The sequence below is a fragment of the Podarcis muralis genome, chromosome 17 (assembly GCF_964188315.1).
Source record: "Podarcis muralis chromosome 17, rPodMur119.hap1.1, whole genome shotgun sequence".
NCBI classification, from domain to species: Eukaryota; Metazoa; Chordata; class Lepidosauria; order Squamata; family Lacertidae; genus Podarcis; species Podarcis muralis.
Genome location: NC_135671.1, coordinates 30,745,022 through 30,765,495, shown reverse-complemented (window position 1 = coordinate 30,765,495; position 20,474 = coordinate 30,745,022). Strand labels below are relative to the sequence as shown.

At 46.1% G+C, this 20,474-nt stretch overlaps 2 protein-coding genes across 2 annotated transcripts in view; both read right to left on the bottom strand.

The window, feature by feature from the left end:
* Nucleotides 1-2,140, bottom strand: part of LOC114588040 (alpha-2-macroglobulin-like protein 1) — a 63,149-nt gene extending 61,009 nt beyond the window's left edge. Inside the window, exon 1 of the mRNA XM_028712956.2 lies at nucleotides 1,981-2,140. Within this exon, the coding sequence (XP_028568789.2) occupies nucleotides 1,981-2,048 (68 nt within the window). The 5' untranslated portion in view covers nucleotides 2,049-2,140. The remainder of the gene's footprint in view (nucleotides 1-1,980) is intronic.
* A 1,713-nt stretch (nucleotides 2,141-3,853) lies between these two features.
* A2ML1 (alpha-2-macroglobulin like 1) overlaps nucleotides 3,854-20,474 on the bottom strand; it is a 42,935-nt gene continuing 26,314 nt past the window's right edge. Inside the window, exons 20-31 of the mRNA XM_028712957.2 lie at nucleotides 20,001-20,082; nucleotides 19,612-19,768; nucleotides 18,079-18,153; nucleotides 15,420-15,582; nucleotides 13,388-13,602; nucleotides 11,705-11,920; nucleotides 10,451-10,578; nucleotides 8,610-8,700; nucleotides 6,761-6,829; nucleotides 5,827-5,929; nucleotides 4,912-4,953; nucleotides 3,854-4,023 (exon numbers count right to left, since the gene is read on the bottom strand). Coding sequence (XP_028568790.2) covers nucleotides 4,913-4,953; nucleotides 5,827-5,929; nucleotides 6,761-6,829; nucleotides 8,610-8,700; nucleotides 10,451-10,578; nucleotides 11,705-11,920; nucleotides 13,388-13,602; nucleotides 15,420-15,582; nucleotides 18,079-18,153; nucleotides 19,612-19,768; nucleotides 20,001-20,082 — 1,340 coding nt within the window. The 3' untranslated portion in view covers nucleotides 3,854-4,023; nucleotide 4,912. The remainder of the gene's footprint in view (nucleotides 4,024-4,911; nucleotides 4,954-5,826; nucleotides 5,930-6,760; nucleotides 6,830-8,609; nucleotides 8,701-10,450; nucleotides 10,579-11,704; nucleotides 11,921-13,387; nucleotides 13,603-15,419; nucleotides 15,583-18,078; nucleotides 18,154-19,611; nucleotides 19,769-20,000; nucleotides 20,083-20,474) is intronic.

Sequence of the window (20,474 nt, the reverse complement as noted above, 5' to 3'; positions counted from 1 at the left end):
CCAAGGGCCCCAAAATGTGATAATGTGGACCCCCGAGTGTGACTGTTAAAAGTGAACTTATAGTATTTAGATCCCATCCTTCCCAGGAGGAGCCCAGAACAGCAAACTCATCCATAAAATAATATAGTTTTAAAAACCAGTTTTTTAAAAAATCTTCTAAAAGCACTTAACATTTTCTTTAACAGTTAAGAACTTAAAGAAAAAAAACTACACATATACAACCACTGACTCTCACAGCTAATAATATCACAGTGGGCAAATCTTTCAGCCACCATATGCCTAGGGAATGTTTTTAGATTCTTCCTGAAGGTTAAGAATGAGCAAGACTAGAGAGGGCATTCCACAAAGTGAGAACCACCACCAGGAGGGAACTTATAGTAGCCGATCGCTTTGAGGCTCACTGGAAGGACAGATCGTGAAGCTGAGGCTCCAATACTTTGGCCACCTCATGAGAAGAGAAGACTCCCTGGAAAAGACCCTGGTGTTGGGAAAGATGGAGGGCACAAGGAGAAGGGGACGACAGAGGACGAAATGGTTGGACAGTGTTCTCGAAGCTACAAACATGAGTCTGACCAAACTGCGGGAGGCAGTGGAAGACAGAAGTGCCTGGCGTGCTCTGGTCCAGGGGGTCACGAAGAGTCGGACACGACTAAACGACTAAACAACAACATCGCTTTGAGGAACTGCTGAGAATCCCTTTCACTTTGCAAGCGCCCATCGCCCCAATGGGGCAGAGAACAGCTAAAATCCTTGTCACGCTAGCACACAAATACATGGTACAAAGCACAATAAGCGTTTGCAACAGATCATCCAAGGACATGCAGACACTGCAAATGTTGAATGTATCTAGAAATGAATAAAGCTATATGCCAGGATGCTAAAGCTGAGCACAAGCGTGCCAAGGTGAAATGTATCTAACTGTATTTTGGCCAGCAACAGCTTGCTTGCTTCTTTGAATGAGGTAATGAGAAATGTTTCTATACTCCAAGTAGGCTCAGGGGGACTGCTATTCTCACTTGTACCATTAACTACTCGTGTTCCTATACAGTGGTACGTCGGGTTGCAGACGCTTCAGGTTACAGACGCTTCAGGTGACAGACTCCGCTAACCCAGAAATAGTACCTCGGGTTAAGAACTTTGCTTCAGCATAAGAACAGAAATCTTGCAGCGGTGGCGTGGCGGCAGAGGGAGGCCCCATTAGCTAAAGTGGTGCTTCAGGTTAAGAACAGTTTCAGGTTAAGAACAGACCTCCAGAATGAATTAAGTTCTTAACCAAAGGTACCACTGTACTTGGACTGCAGACCTAGAACATATATACCGTAGATCTATTTATACTGAGGCTGTAGATCTATAAAATCTGTACATTTATCTATGGATCTGTCATCCCAGCATGAGGAATGGATGGTGCACAGCAGCCATGTCAATTTTCCTGTCATGGGTGTTGGGAGGTGGGGTGGTCCGGGAGAGGGGTCCTTGCTGCCTTTGCATGTGGTAGCGGGCAAGGGCTCTGCCTTGTCTGTGAGGGTGAGGCACCCATAAGTGGCACCTCCAAGGTCTGGCACCAGCCTTGCTCCGAAAAGTAATGGAAAAAGCCCAGGGAAACAATTTGATGATGACATTCCCCAGAAGAAAAATGAAAACAAAGAGTAGCAATTTCATAATAACCACCCAAGACCACAATAATTCTGTTTTTATATGTTCTGGAAGTTGCCTGGAGTGGCTGGGGAAACCCAGCCACATGGGCGGGGTATAAATAATAAAATTATTATTATTATTAAGAAGAGCCCTACTGTAGCAAATCAAAAGCTCCTCCAGACCAGCACCCTGTTCTCACAGGAGCCAACTAGATGCCTGGAAGAAGCACCTGAGCACCACAGCATTCTCTCCAATTGTGATCCCCAGCAAGTGGTATTTAGAGGAATACTCACATCCCACTTAAAAATCTGCCCAGGAAATAGAAATGAAAAATAAACATCTTACGGGTCTGAAATGACTGGAGCTGTGAGTGAGAGCAGAGCCAGGGCCCAGAGGAACATAGCTGCCCCCATAGTTGGAGCTGCAATGGGCAGCAGAGATCTCCGTTGGTGCTCAGAACAGCCAGCGCTGGTGTAGAGACCTAAATAGTCGCCCAGTGATTCCTCTGCTCACCTACGAGGCACATGAACTTAATTTCATCTGAGTCAATATTGACTCTCCTCATCCTCCTCAGAGTAAACACCGTATGTCCCTGAGGCTCCTCCCTTCAACTCCATGCAGAGAGGTGGTTGCGACTGTTCAGATGAAAGAGAGACCACTCACTCCTTGCCAGCCTTCAAGGCAAACTGAGAAGGGATTAGAAATGGTGTGAACCAGAATCTGTTGTCTTTGTCCATGGAGACAAGACTACAGATTGTCTTGTCTTTTCCCAGTAGTGATGTATGGAAGTAAGAGCTGGACCATAAAGAAGGCTGATTGCCAAAAAATTGATGCTTTTGAATTATGGTGCTGGAGGAAACTCTTGAGAGTCCCATGGACTGCAAGAAGATCAAACCTCTCCATTCTGAAGGAAATGAGCCCTGAGTGCTCACTGGAAGGACAGATCCTGAAGCTGAGGCTCCAATACTTTGGCCACCCCACGAGAAGAGAAGACTCCCTGGAAAAGCCCCTGATGTTGGGAAAGATGGAGGGCACAAGGAGAAGGAGACGACAGAGGACGAGATGGTTGGACAGTGTTCTCGAAGCTACCAGCATGAGTTTGACCAAACTGCGGGAGGCAGTGGAAGACAGGAGTGCCTGGCGTGCTCTGGTCCAGGGGGTCACGAAGAGTCGGACACGACTAAACAACAACATCGAACCAGAATCTAAGGAGGGCCAACCAAATGGCAACACATATATACCCGTTTCCCCAGGCCTACAGTGTTTCTGTGATTTCATCACCCGGAGAGGGAAAAGATATTCAGAAACCAAGAATCATTCTATTGAGATATATGATGTGTTCAATGGCTAGATGGGGCTTGGATAACTGTGGGAAATCCTTGGAGGCCTGGGAACCAAAAGGGTAGGGCAATATGTTCATAGAATTGTAGAATTGTAGAGGTGGAAGGGATCTCAAGGGCCATCTAGTCTAACCCCCTGCAATGCAGGAATTTCAGCTAAAGCATCCATGACAGATGGCCAAATGTCCTTCAGACTCCAAAAAAGCTATCCATATTTCCTTTTGGGAGCTTTTTTCTTAAAAAAAAAAGAACTAAAACATACCCTGGCTTGCAGGAGTGCTACCCAGAACTGATAGAACTTACTTAGCTAAGCAGACAACAACACCTGCACAAGCTCTGCTATCTCCTTTTATTTAGAACTCTTGCAAAATGTGTGCTCAAGATACGGTCTGTGTAGTTTGGATGCAAACCCCCCACTATTTCCCCATCCCCTCTGGGTGGAGAAACCAATAAAGAATGAGCTCAGGCTATGTGGTTTGCATACTGCAAGGACTGGACGTGCTGAATAATAGTTTCAGGCCCCCTCAGCTGGCTTGTTTGTACTCTGCCTCCTGTCGGGAAGGAGGCTGCCAGATGGACTGATTGATTATGACACTGCATGTACGTGTGCCTTGAATGATACGGAATAGATTCAAAGTGAACTTTATACATGCTAAGAAGGACAGGTAAACATGGAGGGAGAGTGAGCTGTGGGTCAGTGACCGGCCAGACTACCTATAGTACATTGAGATTGGCATCAGCTATTGAACAGTCAGGGTTCAATAGCTGGCAAGGCTACTAGAACTTAAGTGATGAGGCAATTGTAATTTATAAGGTTTTATATAAACCTGTGGAGGGAATAGTCAACCAAAGTATCTGATAGAAGAAAGCACCACAGAAGCAATTCAAGTTTCTGTTTATTTTCTGAACTAGAGTTCCACTGCATGGTTCATGTTGTAAAAGACAGGGCCACTTTTTCCCCAAACGGTTCCCAGCTCCTTAAGTTTGGCTCGTCTGAATTCCTTTTCTTTCCCATCCTGTGCCTGTTGCACCATAGGAATTTCTCCATCTAAACCAAGAAGAAGAGGAAGAAATGTAAGTTCTCTTCAATATGGGATCCAGAGTGGGAGATGCAGGAATGGATCCTTTTAGGGCACATAGAAGTCACATTTCTTCTCCTGGAATAGGGAGGGGAACATAATAAATCCGGATAGGTTTTCCCTTCTGCCTACTAGTCTGAAGGAAAAGGCCTTATATATCTGTGAAATCTGCATCCACTATATGAAATGCAAATTAAGGTAAAGGTAAAGGTACCCCTGCCCATACGGGCCAGTCTTGACAGACTCTGGGGTTGTGCGCCCATCTCACTTAAGAGGCCAGGGGCCAGCGCTGTCCGGAGACACTTTCCGGGTCACGTGGCCAGCGTGACAAAGCTGCATCTGGCGAGCCAGCGCAGCACACGGAAACGCCGTTTACCTTCCCGCCAGTAAGCGGTACCTATTTATCTACTTGCACCTGGGGGTGCTTTTGAACTGCTAGGTTGGCAGGCGCTGGGACCAAGCAGCGGGAGCGCACCCCGCCGCAGGGATTCGAACCGCCGACCTTTCAATCGGCAAGCCCTAGGCGCTGAGGCTTTTACCCACAGCGCCACCCGCGTCCCATGAAATGCAAATTAGCCTAGTATAAATAAAGAAGTTCATTGTTAGCATCATAGAGTATTTCAGACATAGGGCTTGTCCATACCTCCATTTGCCCCCCCAATTACCCTTGGGGAAACCTGATCTTTAGAGCCAAGTAAGAACACACAGCAAAGGGGTTTTCTGTGGATTGCTGTTTGTTCCGATTTAGCACTAAAGAGTGGGTTTTCCAGGGGAAAATGGCGTGGGGAAGGCAAAACCGCTATATGCACAGAGGCCTAAAGCATAGATGTCTGACTTCAGGCCTATGAAAGACTCACCTCAGTAGCAGGAGTCTTCATATTCCACTGTGGACTGTTCATCTGAAAGAAATTAAGGCAGATCATTAAACTCAGCACTGGCCACAATCATGATATCCTCACTTCCTGATGCCTCTCTTCATTCTTCCATAGAACCACAGAATTGTAGAGTTGGAAGAGATCCTGGGGGTCATCTAGTCCAACTCTCTGCAATGCAGAAAGGAAACATAAAGCAACTAGTTGGAGAGAGCCATGATAATTCTTGATGGGACAGCATCCTTAGCATTTGCCATTTTACAGCCCATTCACTTAGGTCCTTTCGGAGCTCTTCACAATCCGTTTTTGTTTTAATGACCCTCAACAACTTAGTACCACCTGCAAACTTGGCCATCTCACTGCTCACTTCTAACTCTAGATCATTCGTGAACAAGTTAAGAACCACAGACCCCAATACCGAACCTTGGGGGAGTCTGTTTCCCACATCCCTCCAGCAGGAGAACTGTCTATTTTCCCCTACACTCTGCTTCCTGCTACTTTAGCCACTTCCTGACGCATATTTTTGTTTGAAGATCAGCAGTTTCACATTTGAGTTCTTTGAGAACTCTTGGATGGAGACCACCCAGACCGAAGAATTTGCCGGTTGCTATTCTATCTATTAGGCCTAGAACTTTGTTGGCTTCCCATCAACCATATGATTCCAAACTGGAACTTAGACTTCATAACGTGTGGTCTCCCTAAGCGGAAGGCACCTATGATGGCCCACAAATTTTTGCTGATTGACTGAGACTGTAAATACAGGGTGATTACAGAACGCCTGAAGGCCACAGTACATAGATGGTGGGCTTTATTTGGCTGAACAGGTCACAAGCTGCACAGACTTGGTGAGGAACAATGAATTAAAAATGCTACTATTTTTCAACACGAGGAAGAACCTACCTGGCTGATAATAGTCATAGACTTTGACAGCTGCTGGCTTCAGGTCCTTCACTGGAATGTCTTGGCTCATGGCCAAGGTATATGTTTGCCTCTCCTTTCCTAGCTGAGAGAAAGACTTTGAATATAAAGAGTAGTTGAGGACAAGGTGGAGTTGAGGTCAATACTAAATGGTTAGGCCATCCTGCAATCACCTCCATCGGAGGTGAAACCACAGAAACAAATATGCTGGCTAGTTAGATAGGATATTTCTGGATGAGAACAGAGTAACAGAAAATCCATGGCTCTAGTTTTAGAGGACATCTGTTTGAATTGTTGTTGTTATATTTTTATTTATAAGCTGCCTTTTTCCTCGACGGAGACTCAAGGTGTTTTACAGATAAAAACAAGATTCACTAAAAACATCATAAAAACAATGAAACATTCATAGAATAAAAACAGATTTTATATATAATAGACTGCTCCTGCAGTCTGTCCGCGACAGAGCGCGGGGTCAAAAGCCACACCTTTTTTTTTGGTTCCGAGCAGTGCTGTGGGTCAGCTGGCTCACACCAGAGCGTGGGAGCAAAAAACAGATGGAAAAGTTACCTTGATCCGCATTTCGCTGCTCTTCTTCCTCCTTCCGTTGTGCCAGTTAAATGAATTATTAATTAGATCAATAATTAAATTGACAATTTAAACAACTCTCCTTATTAACAGGCCTGGATTGTTCTCATAAGAATGCTGCAAGCAGAAGAGGAAATTTGAGAAAGTGCTGTTTACTTGGGAAGCTGGACCTATTGAAATGCCCTTTTCTGTTACCGTTGGTCTTCTTTTTTGCCTGGCGAGGCGACTTGTGAAGGGGGCCACTACAATGAAGTAGTGCCATTGGACCCAGTTGTCGAATGATGTGTGTGCTTGCCTGTTACAAAGCTGTGTTTCTTTTCCCCGTACTGACCTGGTCCAGGTAGATTGTGAGATGCTCCTCCCCAATCTCGACTCTTTTCACAAGGGGCTGTTGCATAAGCTGAGGATACAGAATGAAAGAATTAAGGCTTCCTTCCCAACATGCCACCAGTTTTGTCACCAAAGGGAGGTTTCGTAGGTCTTTCGTTGCTTGCATTGTTTGAGGAATAACTGGCAAATCTTTGAAAGAAGGGGATCAGGAATTATGCCCCTTGCAAAATTGTATATTTTGATATCCCTCTGCAAGCAATCTGTTCAGACCATGGGTTAGAGGGATCTCTCTCTCTCTCAGCAGCCCACTAAGTAGAGGAACAGGTGAGTATGTGTGCGTGAGAGAGAGAGAGGGAGAGGATGGTGGATAGTGGAAAGAATGTGAGAGAAATGGAGTTAGAAAGAGAGAGAAAATGGAAAGCCCCACCCATTTTGACCCTGTACGAGGCCCAGCCTATTGTTGGCTTCAGTCCTATCTGCAATAAGTTGTCCCCGTTGTCCACCCCTCCTCCTGTTCAATACATTATTTGAAACCTCCTATGTTCATCGAAAGGGACTTTGTCTTTCTAAACTGACTTCTGTCACGTAGGGGAGGAAAGGGACAGAGGGATGGAAGGATCTCTCAGTTTTGGTTCTCTCTGTTTCTCATTTTACCAATCTTAAATTCATTTCTTGCATTTTGCAGTAATTTGCAGATTTTAAAAAATAATAATTTAAAAATCCTCACGAAAATTCACCAGCATTTTGGTATGGATTTCTCCTAATAAACACATTTTACACGCAGTTTTGACTCATGTACACATTTTTGCAAGCAGCTTTCCCCGATGCAATGCATTTTTTGTATGTTATTTTCAGTAACATCTTCATTTTTAGGCACAGTTTCCTGTACAATGTGCAGTTTGTAAACTTTGGTTGCATGGAGAACTGCATCGCAAAATTCAGATGTGCAAATTTTGAAGAACAGCTGATAAAGGAGTTCCTAAGAAGGGCAGAGATTGCAGCTGCAACGGTGTCAATAGAAGACATAACTCATGTACTCCTTGAATGACCTTTTTAAAATGACCTTAGAAACAATCACATCCACCCATTGTTAAGATCGCAGAAGGGAAGGATGTCTCTTGCAAAGACCTGTTTTTTGTCATCTGATTTAGAGAATAATATATATTTTAGAACATCCAATTTTCTTGCCAAGGCTTTACAAATTCATGTAATAAAATTTAAAGGGGGAATGGGAAATCATTTATCCGGTAAAGGTCAGGGAGTAGAAATGTAAACCACTATTAGTAGCAGCATTCTTGTTATTATTATTTTTATATCTGTAATGGCTGCTCGCTAAACACAATAAATTGAACTGAACTGAAGAATAGCTGCCTTCCGGTCCACATATTTTTTTGGGGAAAGTGGATATTTAATAGGATTTGATTTTGAATGTGTACTGAATAAAATTTCTCCTTCACCCCCAGACAAGAGGTACTGGTAGTTAAAAAGGTAAAGGGACCCCTGACCATTAGATCCAGTCGTGACCGACTCTGGGGTTGTGGCACTCATCTTCCTTTATTGACCGAGGGAGCCAGCATTTGTCCGCAGAGAGCTTCCAGGTCATGTGGCTAGCATGTCTAAACCGCTTCTGGCGAACCAGAGCAGCGCACGGAAACACCGTTTACCTTCCCGTCGGAGTGGTACCTATTTATCTACTTGCACTTCGTGCTTTCGAACTGCTAGGTTGGCAGGAGCAGGGACCGAGCAACGGGAGCTCACCCCGTTGCGGGGATTCGAACTGCCGACCTTCTGATCAGCAAGTCCTAGGCTCAGTGGTTTAACCCACAGCGCCGCTGGCAAAATTGACTTACATCACGGTTAGTTCCCTGGACAGGATGGAATCCAGACAACATCTTCACCTCTATCATGGCCATGTTGGAGGTGCCACGGCTGCCCACATAACTGTCAAGAGAAAAGGGAGAGTTGCACATAAGCCATTTCAAGTCCCAGCCACCAACTTCCCCATGGCACTGTTGACTTCTAGGGCACTTCCAGGCTGTCACTATTTTCAGGTGGGATTCAGTCCCTGGAACATGAGGGAGAACGCTGTTGATGTGTGTGCAGCATCCACTCTTGGGTTTTCTTTTTTGAATAGACTTGCAGTAGAGTTTCCTTTTTTAATTGAGTATCTTTATTATTTACAAAAATCAACACTGGTCGAATACAAATAAAATAACACAATCCTTTCCTCTTCCAGCCATCCGGCCAGAGACCTAATGCTGATTCACGCTCATTTACACACTGACACTTTTACACTGACCCTTATTGATCACATGCCCTTAATAAAGGCACCTGTTGCTGGGTAGATTTTTGGGTTGCCTAGCAACCTGTTCAAGACCAATTCTTTGAGTCTTTTTAGAATAGTCCAACAAACGGTTCCCTTGACGCAGTGTCATCTATCCTTCGCGCAAGCAAATTAGAATGGGTGCTTATTAAATAGCCTAATCTATCTGCAAACAAATCAGGCTGAATGTTCAATAAGCAGGTCCTTCTAGAAGTTGCCTTACTCAAGAGTCAGTCTCTCTCTCTCTCTCTCTCTCTCTCTCTCTCTCTCTCTCTCTCTCTCTCAATCTCTCTCTCTCTCTAGGAATCTGCAGAAAAACCAATTGACATTTCTTACAATTTGGTGGCATTATTATTATTTTAAAAATTATACCGCTCTTCACCCATAGATCTCAGGGTGGTTCACAACATAAAATTGCAAGATATGAAAAAAGCAAAATGCATAATCCTAGTGCCTCTCAAGACATCCCATACCTCAACAAGGTGAAAAAACCCCACCCCCGGCACCTCTCAGGTCAAACAGGGGGCTGCTCTGCCAACCACCATGGACTGAGACCCTGACTGGCTTCCCCCCTGCCCTCCGCAAGCTCTTCAAAGTGGGTCACAGAGGATAATGCATCCAGCCCCTCTTCCTCTGCAGAGTGGCAAGGAGAGGCCCAAAGGCGTTGGCAAGCAGCCAGCCTCCTCCTCCAGGCTCTTCTGTCCCCTAACCCCACCACCCATTCTCCCTGGGGGGGGGGGGGACACGCCCTACCTAAGAGACTCTGAGGGATCAGAAAGGGGATTCCTGCCTACCACCGGTCTTCAAAAGGTGAAGATAAGAATGAAAAATAATGAAAATAAGAAAACAAACCAACAATCCCCCTCCCACAATACATTTAAAAGGCCACAGAATGTTAATCAACCCAAGGCCTGGTTTGATTACAACCCAACCAAGATTTCTAGGTAAGCAGTGCTCAATTTGAAGTGGAACTGATCATTACCAGCTGAACAAGTCTACATTCAGGGATATTTCTGCCCGGACACTGAGGTCCAGCTCTGAGGGCCTTCTGGCGGTACCCTCACTGCAAGAAGCCAAGTTACAGGGAACCAGGCAGAGGGCCTTCTCAGTAGTGGCACCCACCCTGTGGAACGCCCTCCCACCAGATGTCAAAGAGAAAAACGACTACCAGACTTTTAGAAGACATCTGAAAGCAGCCCTGTTTAGGGAAGCTTTTAATGTTTAATAGGTTTATGTATTTTGGTGTTCTGTTGAAAGCAGCCCAGAGTGACTGGGGAAGCCCAGCCAGATGGGCAGGGTATAAATAATAAATTATTATTATTATTATTATAGGCATACATGAATTTTGGCAAGCTTGCTGCCTCTCACCTTGCACTGATGTGAAGGGTCAGGAAGTGAGGGGCTGCCTCTTGTTCACATCCTTTCCCTACTGCTTTCACATCCAGGGTAAAGGTGTCTTCATTCTTCGAGGGAGGGATATTGTATCGCAAGACTGCCTGATATGGGACAGGCACCAAAAACACAACAGTTGTAGAGTTGCATAACGATAACATACAGTCTGACTGGGGCTCTCAAAAGCTCACGCCTTTTAGGAACGTTTTAGGGTCCTTGCATCTACCAGTCACTCATTTCCACCCCTCAAAGCTTTTCGGATACCGTGAAATCCTTTATGATTTCAGGCTTTCACTTCATTTAAATAACAAACCAGCATCTTTGCAAAGCTTTCTAAACAATGTGTGCCCATGTTTGAAACGTTATTCTGTTTTTACCTACCTCTGTTTTTACTGTGTTTGTAGTTTTGAGTATACTGCATTAGGCACACATAGAAATAAGAAAATACCTTCCAGTAGCACCTTAGAGACCAACTAAGTTTGTTATTGGTATGAGCTTTCATGTGCATGTAAACTTCTTCAGATACACTGAAACAGAAGTCACCAGACCCTTATATATAGTGAGAGGGTGGGGAGGGGTATTACTCAGAAGGGTGGTGGAAATGGGTGATTGGCTGATAGGTGTGGTAAACCTGTTGACGACAGTTAATGACTGCAATTGGTCTTACAGGAAAAAGCAAGGGGTGAGATGGCTAAAAATAGCTTTAACATGTATAATGAGATAAGAATCCAATGTCTCTATTCAGACCAGGTTTTAAGTTTGGTAAAAGGTAAAGGTAAAGGTACCCCTGCCCGTACGGGCCAGTCTTGACAGACTCTGGGGTTGGGCGCCCATCTCACTTAAGAGGCCAGGGGCCAGCGCTGTCCGGAGACACTTCCGGGTCACGTGGCCAGCATGACAAAGCTGCATCTGGCGAGCCAGCGCAGCACACGGAAACGCCGTTTACCTTCCCACCAGTAAGCGGTCCCTATTTATCTACTTGCACCTGGGGGTGCTTTCGAACTGCTAGGTTGGCAGGCGCTGGGACCGAGCAACGGGAGCGCACCCCGCCGTGGGGATTCGAACCGCCGACCTTTCGATCGGCAAGCCCTAGGCGCTGAGGCTTTTACCCACAGCGCCACCCGCGTCCCTTTAAGTTTGGTAATAAGTTGCAATTCAGCAACTTCTCTTTCCAGTCTATTTCTGGAAGACCAATTGCTGCCTTGCCTTCCTTGAAGAACCATCACTCACCTGGACATATCCACAGCCTTTGCCAGAGGCTTGCATGGTGTACTCCCCAGGTATATCTGGGAGGATAGCCTGCTGCAGAACCAACCGATTGGTGTCGTCCACGTGGAATGATTGCTGGAAGGTCTTGTCAGATTTCACCGTTATCAACAGGTCTTCAGATCTAGTGTATGTGACTGCTCCATATTTGGCGAGGGCTTGGAGTGCAACCACTGTGTCCTGGGAAAGGAGAACAGTTGCAGTGTAGTAATAATAATAATTTATTTATACCCTGCCCAGCTGGCTGGGTTTCCAACAAAATATTAAAAATACATTAAAACAGCAGTTATTAAAAACATCAATCATTAAAAACTTCCCTAAACAGGGCTGCCTTCAGATGTCTTCTAAAAGTCAGGTAGTTGTTTATTTCCTTGACATCTTACTGGAGGGTGTTCCACAGGGTAGGTGCCACTACCGAGAAGGCCCTCTGCCTGGTTCCCTGTAACCTCACGTCTCGCATTGAGGGAACCGCCAGAAGGCCCTCAGCACTAGACTTCAGTGTCCTGGTTGAACTATGAGGGTGGAGACGCTCCTTCAGGTATACTGGGCCAAGGCCGTTTAGGGCTTTAAAGGTCAGCACCAACACTCTGAATTGTGCTCAGAAACGTACTGGGAGCCAATGTAGGTCTTTCAGGACTGGCGTTATGTAGTCTTGGCAGCCACTCCAAGTCACCAGTCTATCTGCTGCATCCTGGATTAATTGTGGTTTCTGGGTCACCTTCAAAGGCAGCCCCATGTAGCGCATATTGCAATAGTTCAAGTGGGAGATAACCAGAGCATGCACCACTCTGGTGAGACAGTCCGCAGGCAGGTAGGGTCTCAGTGGACTACACAGGGTCCAGTGCATTGCCTTGCGAGAGCAAGACACACGGTCTACCCACCCAGCTTTATCACCCTGCAGTAGGGCCAGCCTCTCAGGAACACTGGCGTTTTCTTAAAATGTATCCTGCAGAGGGATCACTTCTGCAGTGTATCTGGAAACACCTCCCTGGAGAAAGGGCTCAGGGGGAAAGAGTACTGCACCTAGTCCTAATGCCACTGCTTTAACCTGCTGCTCCATTGTGAACTGCCCTGGGATCTTCAGACAAAGGAGGATGTACAAATTTTATAAATAACAACAATAATTATCTTTCAGTCTAACCTACCTACCTAGCAGGGTTGTTGGAAATGGGATGAACTGCCACCTCTTTGGAGGATAGATGGACTTAAACTGTCATAAGTAAATCCTGAGTCTTTTGGAAGAGGGAATTTCTGCAGGTGCGGCTTGTTGTTAAGATGAGAAAAATGTTTTCATTTCTGTCCAATTTTCCTCTGTTACATCGGGTCACCTACACTGCCTGGATAGCTCAGTTGGTTAGAACATGGTGCTGATCACACCAAGGTTGCAGGTTCGATCCCCGCACAGGGCAGCTTCATATGGGGTTGGACTGGATGATCCTCAGGGTCAATTTCATAATTTTATGATCCACTGTGACTCCCCACTTCAATCCAAATGGGGTGGGTGGGAAGCAGCAATGTAACGTTAAAAAACCCAGCTGATCTGGGTCTAGAATTTAGTTTATGGGCTTACAGATTCTGAGGCAGCCAGATGTGGTGGGGAAGTCACAGTGGATATACAGGCTCCAGCCGTGAGAGAGGAAACATTACCTGAGTTGAGGCAAAGCCTCCATAGGCATTCTGCTGCTTCGCCAGCCAGGCCACAATGTCTGTGGCTTTCTTGATATCCTCTTTGCTCACGTTTTGGGGCGAAAGCCTAGCCATAAGCACATATGCTGTCAGCTCCACACTCACAGACTCAGGCTGGGACCAAGGATTCTCGGTGGATGCTGGGGCAGTCCTGGGGCTCCAATAGATCTGCCCTCCTACCAAAGAAAAATGAAACTTGTAAGTTTGGAAGAGCCAATCTGAGGTTGGTGAAATGGGTTTTGGGTTAAGGGCGAGCTCATGGCCTGTAGTTGCTCCTGTGAACATGCACTGACACTGGGAAGCTGCGCTCAGGAATGGAATTTGAACCCACTCCTCATGCTAGGATTGAGCCAGGGAAAACTCTTAATATTTTATTTTATTGAAATTTATTTTGATGAATCTTATTGAATATGTTAGTCGCTTTATTTTGCCCAGGGCAATCCAAAGCAGCTCAAAACCAGCCAGCCAGCCAAACCAACCAACCCACATAGATACTGTACATTAAAATCAAGAGGGAAAGGAAATATATGTAAAACATCCCACCCACTTCTAAAAGGCCACAGATAGTTTAAGGCCAAAGGCCTGGTTGTAGAGGAAAGCTTTTGCTTGGCACCTAAAGATATGTAGTAAAGGCGTCAGGTAAGCCTTTCAGGGGAGAACATCCCACAAGTGGAGAGGCAACAAAGAAAAGGCCCGTTCTCCTCTCCAGACATCACATGAAGGAGGCACACAAAGAAGGGTTAAAGATGATGATCACAGGCTCCAGGTCAGTTCACATGGGGAGAGGTAGTCCTTGAGGTAATGTAGTCTTGAGACAGGATTGGGTTATATGCTCAAACCATCTTGCCAAGGGCAGCAGCAGAGGAAGCCGCTCAGGCGCCTGGGGCAGCGCGCCCAGGGGTGAGGCGAGCCATCCATAGGGGTGGGGTGAGGGCGGGGTGCACTGCAGGGCCTCCAGAGTCTGCCTGCCTCCTCCCAATCAGCTGCCCTACAGCTGAGGGGGAGGCAGTGGGCGGACCGTTTGGGGCAGCATGGAGCCTGTGCGCGCCCAAGCCACTGCGTCCCTCCCAGGAGAGACACATGGCTCTGGTGCGCTGCAGGCCCCACAGTGAGTGCCACTTGGCATTTTGTCACCACCCCCCCTCAGTGGTGACACCCAGGGCGACCTGACCCCCTGCACCCCCCTTCCTCCACCCCTGGCTACGGGGAGCAACCTGGCTGCTGAATTCTGCATCAGCTGAAGTTTCCGAACCGCCTTCAGAGGCAGCCCCCCCCCACTGTCCGGGCTGAAAGATGGAGGTGGAGACACTCCTTAAGGTATAGTAGGCCAAGGCCATTTAGGTCAGTGCTTTGAATTGTGCTCGGAATTAATAGGCTTATTTAATGCACTGTAAACAAAGTACAGTCATACCTCAGGTTACAGACACTTCAGGTTGCATTCTTTCGGGTTACGGACGCGCCAAAACCCGGAAGTACCAGAACGGTTACTTCCAGGTTTCGGTGGTTGTGCATGCACAGAAGTGCTAAATCGCGCTTTGCGCATGCGCAGAAGCGCCAAATTGCAACCCGCGCTTGCTCAGATGCGCTGCTGCGGTCGCTGAGGGTTGCGAACGTGCCTCCCGCACAGATCACGTTGGCAACCCAAGCGTCCACTGTATCTAGCCAGTGAACAGAACACACATTACTTAATACTGTATGTACTTAATATCAAGACAGTGATGCACAATATGTGATTCACCCAGGGCTTTTTTTCAGCCGGAACTCGCAAGAACTCAGTTCCAGCACTTCTCAGGTGGGCGCTATTGCCATTATAAGAGAACAAGGGAGGTTGTTCATATTGAGTTCCGGCACCTCTTTTTCTAGAAAAATAGGACTGGACTCACCCCTACATGTACACAATCCGAAATAGTGCATTGTACGAATTGTGTATTGGATTTCAATCTGAAGACAAATGATTAGAACATGATTGTTGACATCATATTCTCCTCAGTACCTGACTTGATGGCTTGCTGGTCTAGCTTGGTAAGCAACATTTGTCTCATGGCTACATCTCCAGCTAATGTGAAGACATATGCCAACAATCCCTGCACATAGATATCTGTCGTGTCTGAGACAGTTGTTTTGAGATAATCCAAGCCATTCTTCACCACTGGGTCCTGGAAGAGAAAGAAACAAGTAGCAGGGCAAAGTGTTAAGAAGACCTGTCCTTGTAGCTGTGATTGAATATGATTGTGGGCCACTGGAAAGGTAAAACACACTAGGCATATTCACACCAGCTATTTCCTTAGGACAAAGTAGAATCCGCTGCACTGCACCAAACCCCAAGGGCAGCCACTAGTTAGAACTCCACTTCCTGGTCTCGTCCATACTTCCGCTTCTCCCGGAACAAACGTCAATGGGCAGAATTAACAACTGACGCTTGTCCAGCAGTAAACAGCATGTTTCCCCAGGGGAAGCAGGAGGACAAACAAAGCGCCACTTGGAACCATGATTTCTAAGCACAGAACAAGAAATGTGGACAAGCCCTCAGTTGTGATTGCAGACAGCAACGTGAGTTCTTCATTTAAAGGGAAGTGCTTTCCACTCATGGTCCATTCTTTTGCAACACTCTCTCCCCCTCCCCCCGCTTCAGAGCTTTCCTTGTGAAAATCCACTCTTTACAGCTGAATCGGAGCAAATGGCAATCTGCCGAAAACCCAAACTGCTGTTTGTTACGCTTCAGCTTTAAAGACCGGACCTGTGCCCTGGAAAGGTAAGTGTGGACAAGCGTGGGGTGGCACTTCCCTGAAGCGATGTCTGATCATTGCCTTAGCTTTTTATGAGAAAGCGCATGTCCAAATGTCAAGTCTGGAAACTCAATATTCCCATTTTGTTACGTGTATCCAGTCAGAGGAGACTTCAGGGAAGTGACTGAGTCCAATGATCTTGAAAGCAGTGTTTTGTTTTGTTTTGCTTTGTTTTTGTCTCGGCTGACTGTCAATTTGCCATGCATTTGAATAGACTGTTTACTCTATGGCAGGTATGTCCAACTGGCAAGAGACTGCGATCTACTCCCAGTATAAAAAAACTGAAAGTGATCTAGCCATTGTAATTGGAGGGAGGAGGAGCACATGTGGGGTGGGTTGTCCCAAGTTGTTGAGCTTTTTTGGGGGAGGGTTGCTCAGAGTACTTAAGCTTCTTTGGGGGGGGGCAGGGTTCCTTAGCTTTTAATTTTAGGGGAGGATGCAAAAGATGGATCATCAGCCTGACTAGTGCTTCCACTTGGAAGCGTCACACTTACTTGCACTTCCTGCCGAACACAGCTTCCTGTGCTGCTGCCATGGCAGCAGAGAGATCTCGCATAGGGGGTGAAGGCATTCCTTTGACAATTTATTTAATCCCACTGTCAACCAGGAACACCCCCGATTAACCAGGAACACCCCGGGGAGCAACCTGTCGATCGCAGTCGACCAGTTGAACATGTCTGCTCTAAGGCATCCAAGGAAGCGAAACATTCAGCTCTTAGCCACTGCAAGCAAACTAACACCCTGCTGGTCAGGATTAAAACACAGCAAGGTCGCTCTCCCTCCCCCTCCCGGACCCACTGTATTTCAAGTTGCATTTGCGCTTACTGTACACACACCAGAGAGGGGCTGGGGATGCCTTTCCTAATGCACACTACCCAGGCTTGTCAACTCCAAAAGAAATGGGGGGGGGGCTGATGTCATGCACAACAACACAATGTCATATTGGGGCATCACACACAATGTCACAATTTCATCTGTGGCACCCGGACGCTGGACATGGTCTATGATACATGGACTCAGTCTGACCCTTATGTTTCCCTTCCCTTATGGTTTTGATCTATGGGCTACTTTTAAAATGAGGCTGCATTTTAAATTGCATTTTAACCTGTATTTTAAATCGGTTCCCTCCCCCCATTATGTTTTTACTGTAATTTTACTGGTGTTAGCTGCCCTGAGTCTGGCTCTGGCCGGGGAGGGCAGGGTATAAATAAAAATTATTATTATTATTATTATTATTATTGACATCTGGGTGTCATACGCCAGCTCATCTTCCATGGCTGGCGTCTCCTCCTCCTCCTCCTCCTCCTCCTCCTCCTCCTCCTCCTCCTCCTCCTCACGCCGCAGCTATGGGCTGGGAGCTGATTCCCCTAAATGGCAGGAGGAGGAGGAGGAGGAGAGGCGACACATTCCTGGCTCGCACAAGCATGCAAAGTCCAGGCATCATGTGTGACAGTGTTACATTGAGGTGTCCCACTCAGACAAACATTGAGGGGGCCCACCCCCTGCTAACAAATATGGGGGGGGAGCAAGCTCAAAGGACCTCAGCTCCTTGGAGTCGGTGCCCCTGACACTGCCTCATTTGTTTCCCTCCCCTTGCAAGCCATGGAACTCATATTCAAGGATGCCGTCAGCTGTGCATGCACAATGGCCGCCTCAAATGCGCATGTCTCAGCTAAGACACAACTTGCATTTTCAAATTGTACGGGAGCTGGTTTGAGGGGGAAAGCATCAGACAAGAGTATGTCTCAAGAATCTACAGGATACATATGGATTGCAGCTAATGTCATGTGCACTTGGCTTCAATCACCAGTGGTGGGACTGAGCAAATAGTCATGCGCACATGGCCCGAGACTGAACAACACTCACCTCAAGCGGCTTTTTGGCCTCCAGGAGCGCACCAATGATATAAGCAGTAAGAGAGATCACATTATTTACACCTCCCTGTGAAGCACATGGCAAAAGAGAGAAAGACGGAACGAGACCGTGAGATGATTTTTGCATGAAGGGCAAAAATGAAACAGCAATTAACATGGATGCTAAGGTCTTTCAGGAGTCAGTAGGGACAGCAGTATTTATAGTGCTCAACCTAGTCTAGTACAATATGCTGTCCTTAGGCAAAGGACTGGAGAGAGAGAGAGAGAGAGGCATGTGGCAAGGAGGAGTGACAACCACACCGCAAGGTTAAATGTTTGCTACAATGGAAGGGCACCTTGGTAAGTGAAATCCTGCCCCTCACAGAGACCCTTGGGGTAACAGGGTCCTTGCTGGAGTGGGAGACAATTTGTTGTACTATACAGTTATTGACTCACACTTGTATGCATTAATGAGTTAACCTCAGCCCAGAGTTCAGGTTGCAAGTGGGTGTGGCTTAGAAGGCGCTCAGTCGGCTTTGCTCCCAACCCCTCCTCTCAAACCTTTTTTCTTCCTGCTTCTTAGAACAAGCAAGAAGCAATGTGTCCTTGGCTCCCTGCATGTGATCTGAATCTCTCTAAAAGGAGATTTCATAGCCTGCATCTTGCTACCTCAGAGATTACATGATCCTTGGAACCTTTTCCATCTTCATTTTACTGCCAATGGATGGAGACTTGTCTGCTGTAACATCTGGAAACTCTGTGAGTTAACTATTCACTTATCTGCAAAGCTAAGTGTCTGTGATTTATTCTAGCCTAAGTTTTTGTGTGTGGGGGGAACATTAGTTTAAAGGTGGCTGAGGGCAGATACAAATCTAACTAAGTTTCAATGTGCTTGGAGCAATCATCATTATGCTTAATTCTGCTACGGGAGAGGAATCTCTCTTCTAAACACCTCTCTCTAACAGAGACTGCTCCCTATTTAGCCATTTCTGTGGATCCAGTTTCTTCTTCCCCCCTGTGCAAATTAACAGAGGTATTGCTTCATTAGCTTGCATTAACTGCCTGCAGGGGTGCACATACATGGGATTTTTTTAAAAAAAATAGATGATATGATACAGATGACCTACTGCACTTCTTATTGCAGTTTGCAGCAGCATGTACCACAATACAAGGGTGATCTGGCATTGTATTCTACACAGTGTGTGCTGTGAGCAGCAACTGTGATTGTGAAAAACAATTGTACAGTGGTACCTCAGGTTACATACGCTTCAGGTTACATACACTTCAGGTTACAGACTCCGCTAACTCAGAAATAGTGCTTCAGGTTAAGAATTTTGCTTCAGGATAAGAACAGAAATTGTGCTCCGCCGGAGCTGCAGCAGCAAGAGGCCCCATTAGCTAAAGTGGTGCTTCAGGTTAAGAACAGTTTCAGGTTAAGAACAGACCTCCAGAACGAATTAAGTACTTAACCCGAGGTACCACTGTACATTGATGTCTGGCAAATGAAAGCACTTTCATTAAAGACTGCACCTTTCTGAACTCTTACCTTCATTGTTCTGTGGAAGAGTTTCCCCACATTGGCAAAGGAGCCATCGGGCTGCTGGTTACTTGCCAACCACCGCAAAGCAGCCTGGATATCCACATCATCGATGAAGGTATATTCCTCAGCTTTGCTGAAAACCTTGATCACAAAAGCTGTCAGCCTTGAGGAGAGATGGAGAAAGCAAATAATGGCTGGGTTGTTTTCAAAGGTTACTGATTCAGGGTTGTTTATCCCCATTCACAAATGTGACCGCCTCCAGCTGCCTCAAGTTTCCCTGCCCTCTTATACAAGTTTAATTTACAACTTCCATCATATCTGACCACTGGGCATGCTGGTTAGGGCTGATGGGAGTTGTATGGGGTCCCTTCCAGCTCTACAGTTCTATGACTCACCAGGTATTGCCTTGCCCATCACTCTCTCCAAATGCACTATAAGAACCATCCCTGTGTTTGTACTGAAGTTGTCTCTGGTACCCTTGTGGGGGGGAAAAGAAAAAGAAAACTGAGGATCGGAGGGTGAAAGACTTTGGACGTCTGTGCAACACACAACACACAACACACACCCAGCACCACAATTGTTATATAGGCCCATTGATGCAAAACACTGAGCTTGCACCATGAGCTTCCTGCTCAGCGTAACTCTTTCCATGGTTCATTTTACATATCATAAATCCCTGCATATTTTACAAAAACTATACCATTCAGTATTCCATTATTGCATCTATCAAAGCTTATTTACACAGGTGAATTTATCTTGATGCTGCTGCCAGAGTTTCCAGCTGTATTTATTTCCCATATATTCAATAAACATTTTCCAGTCTTCTTTAAACGCATGTTTTTCTTGTTCTCTTATTTTTTTATTTTTTT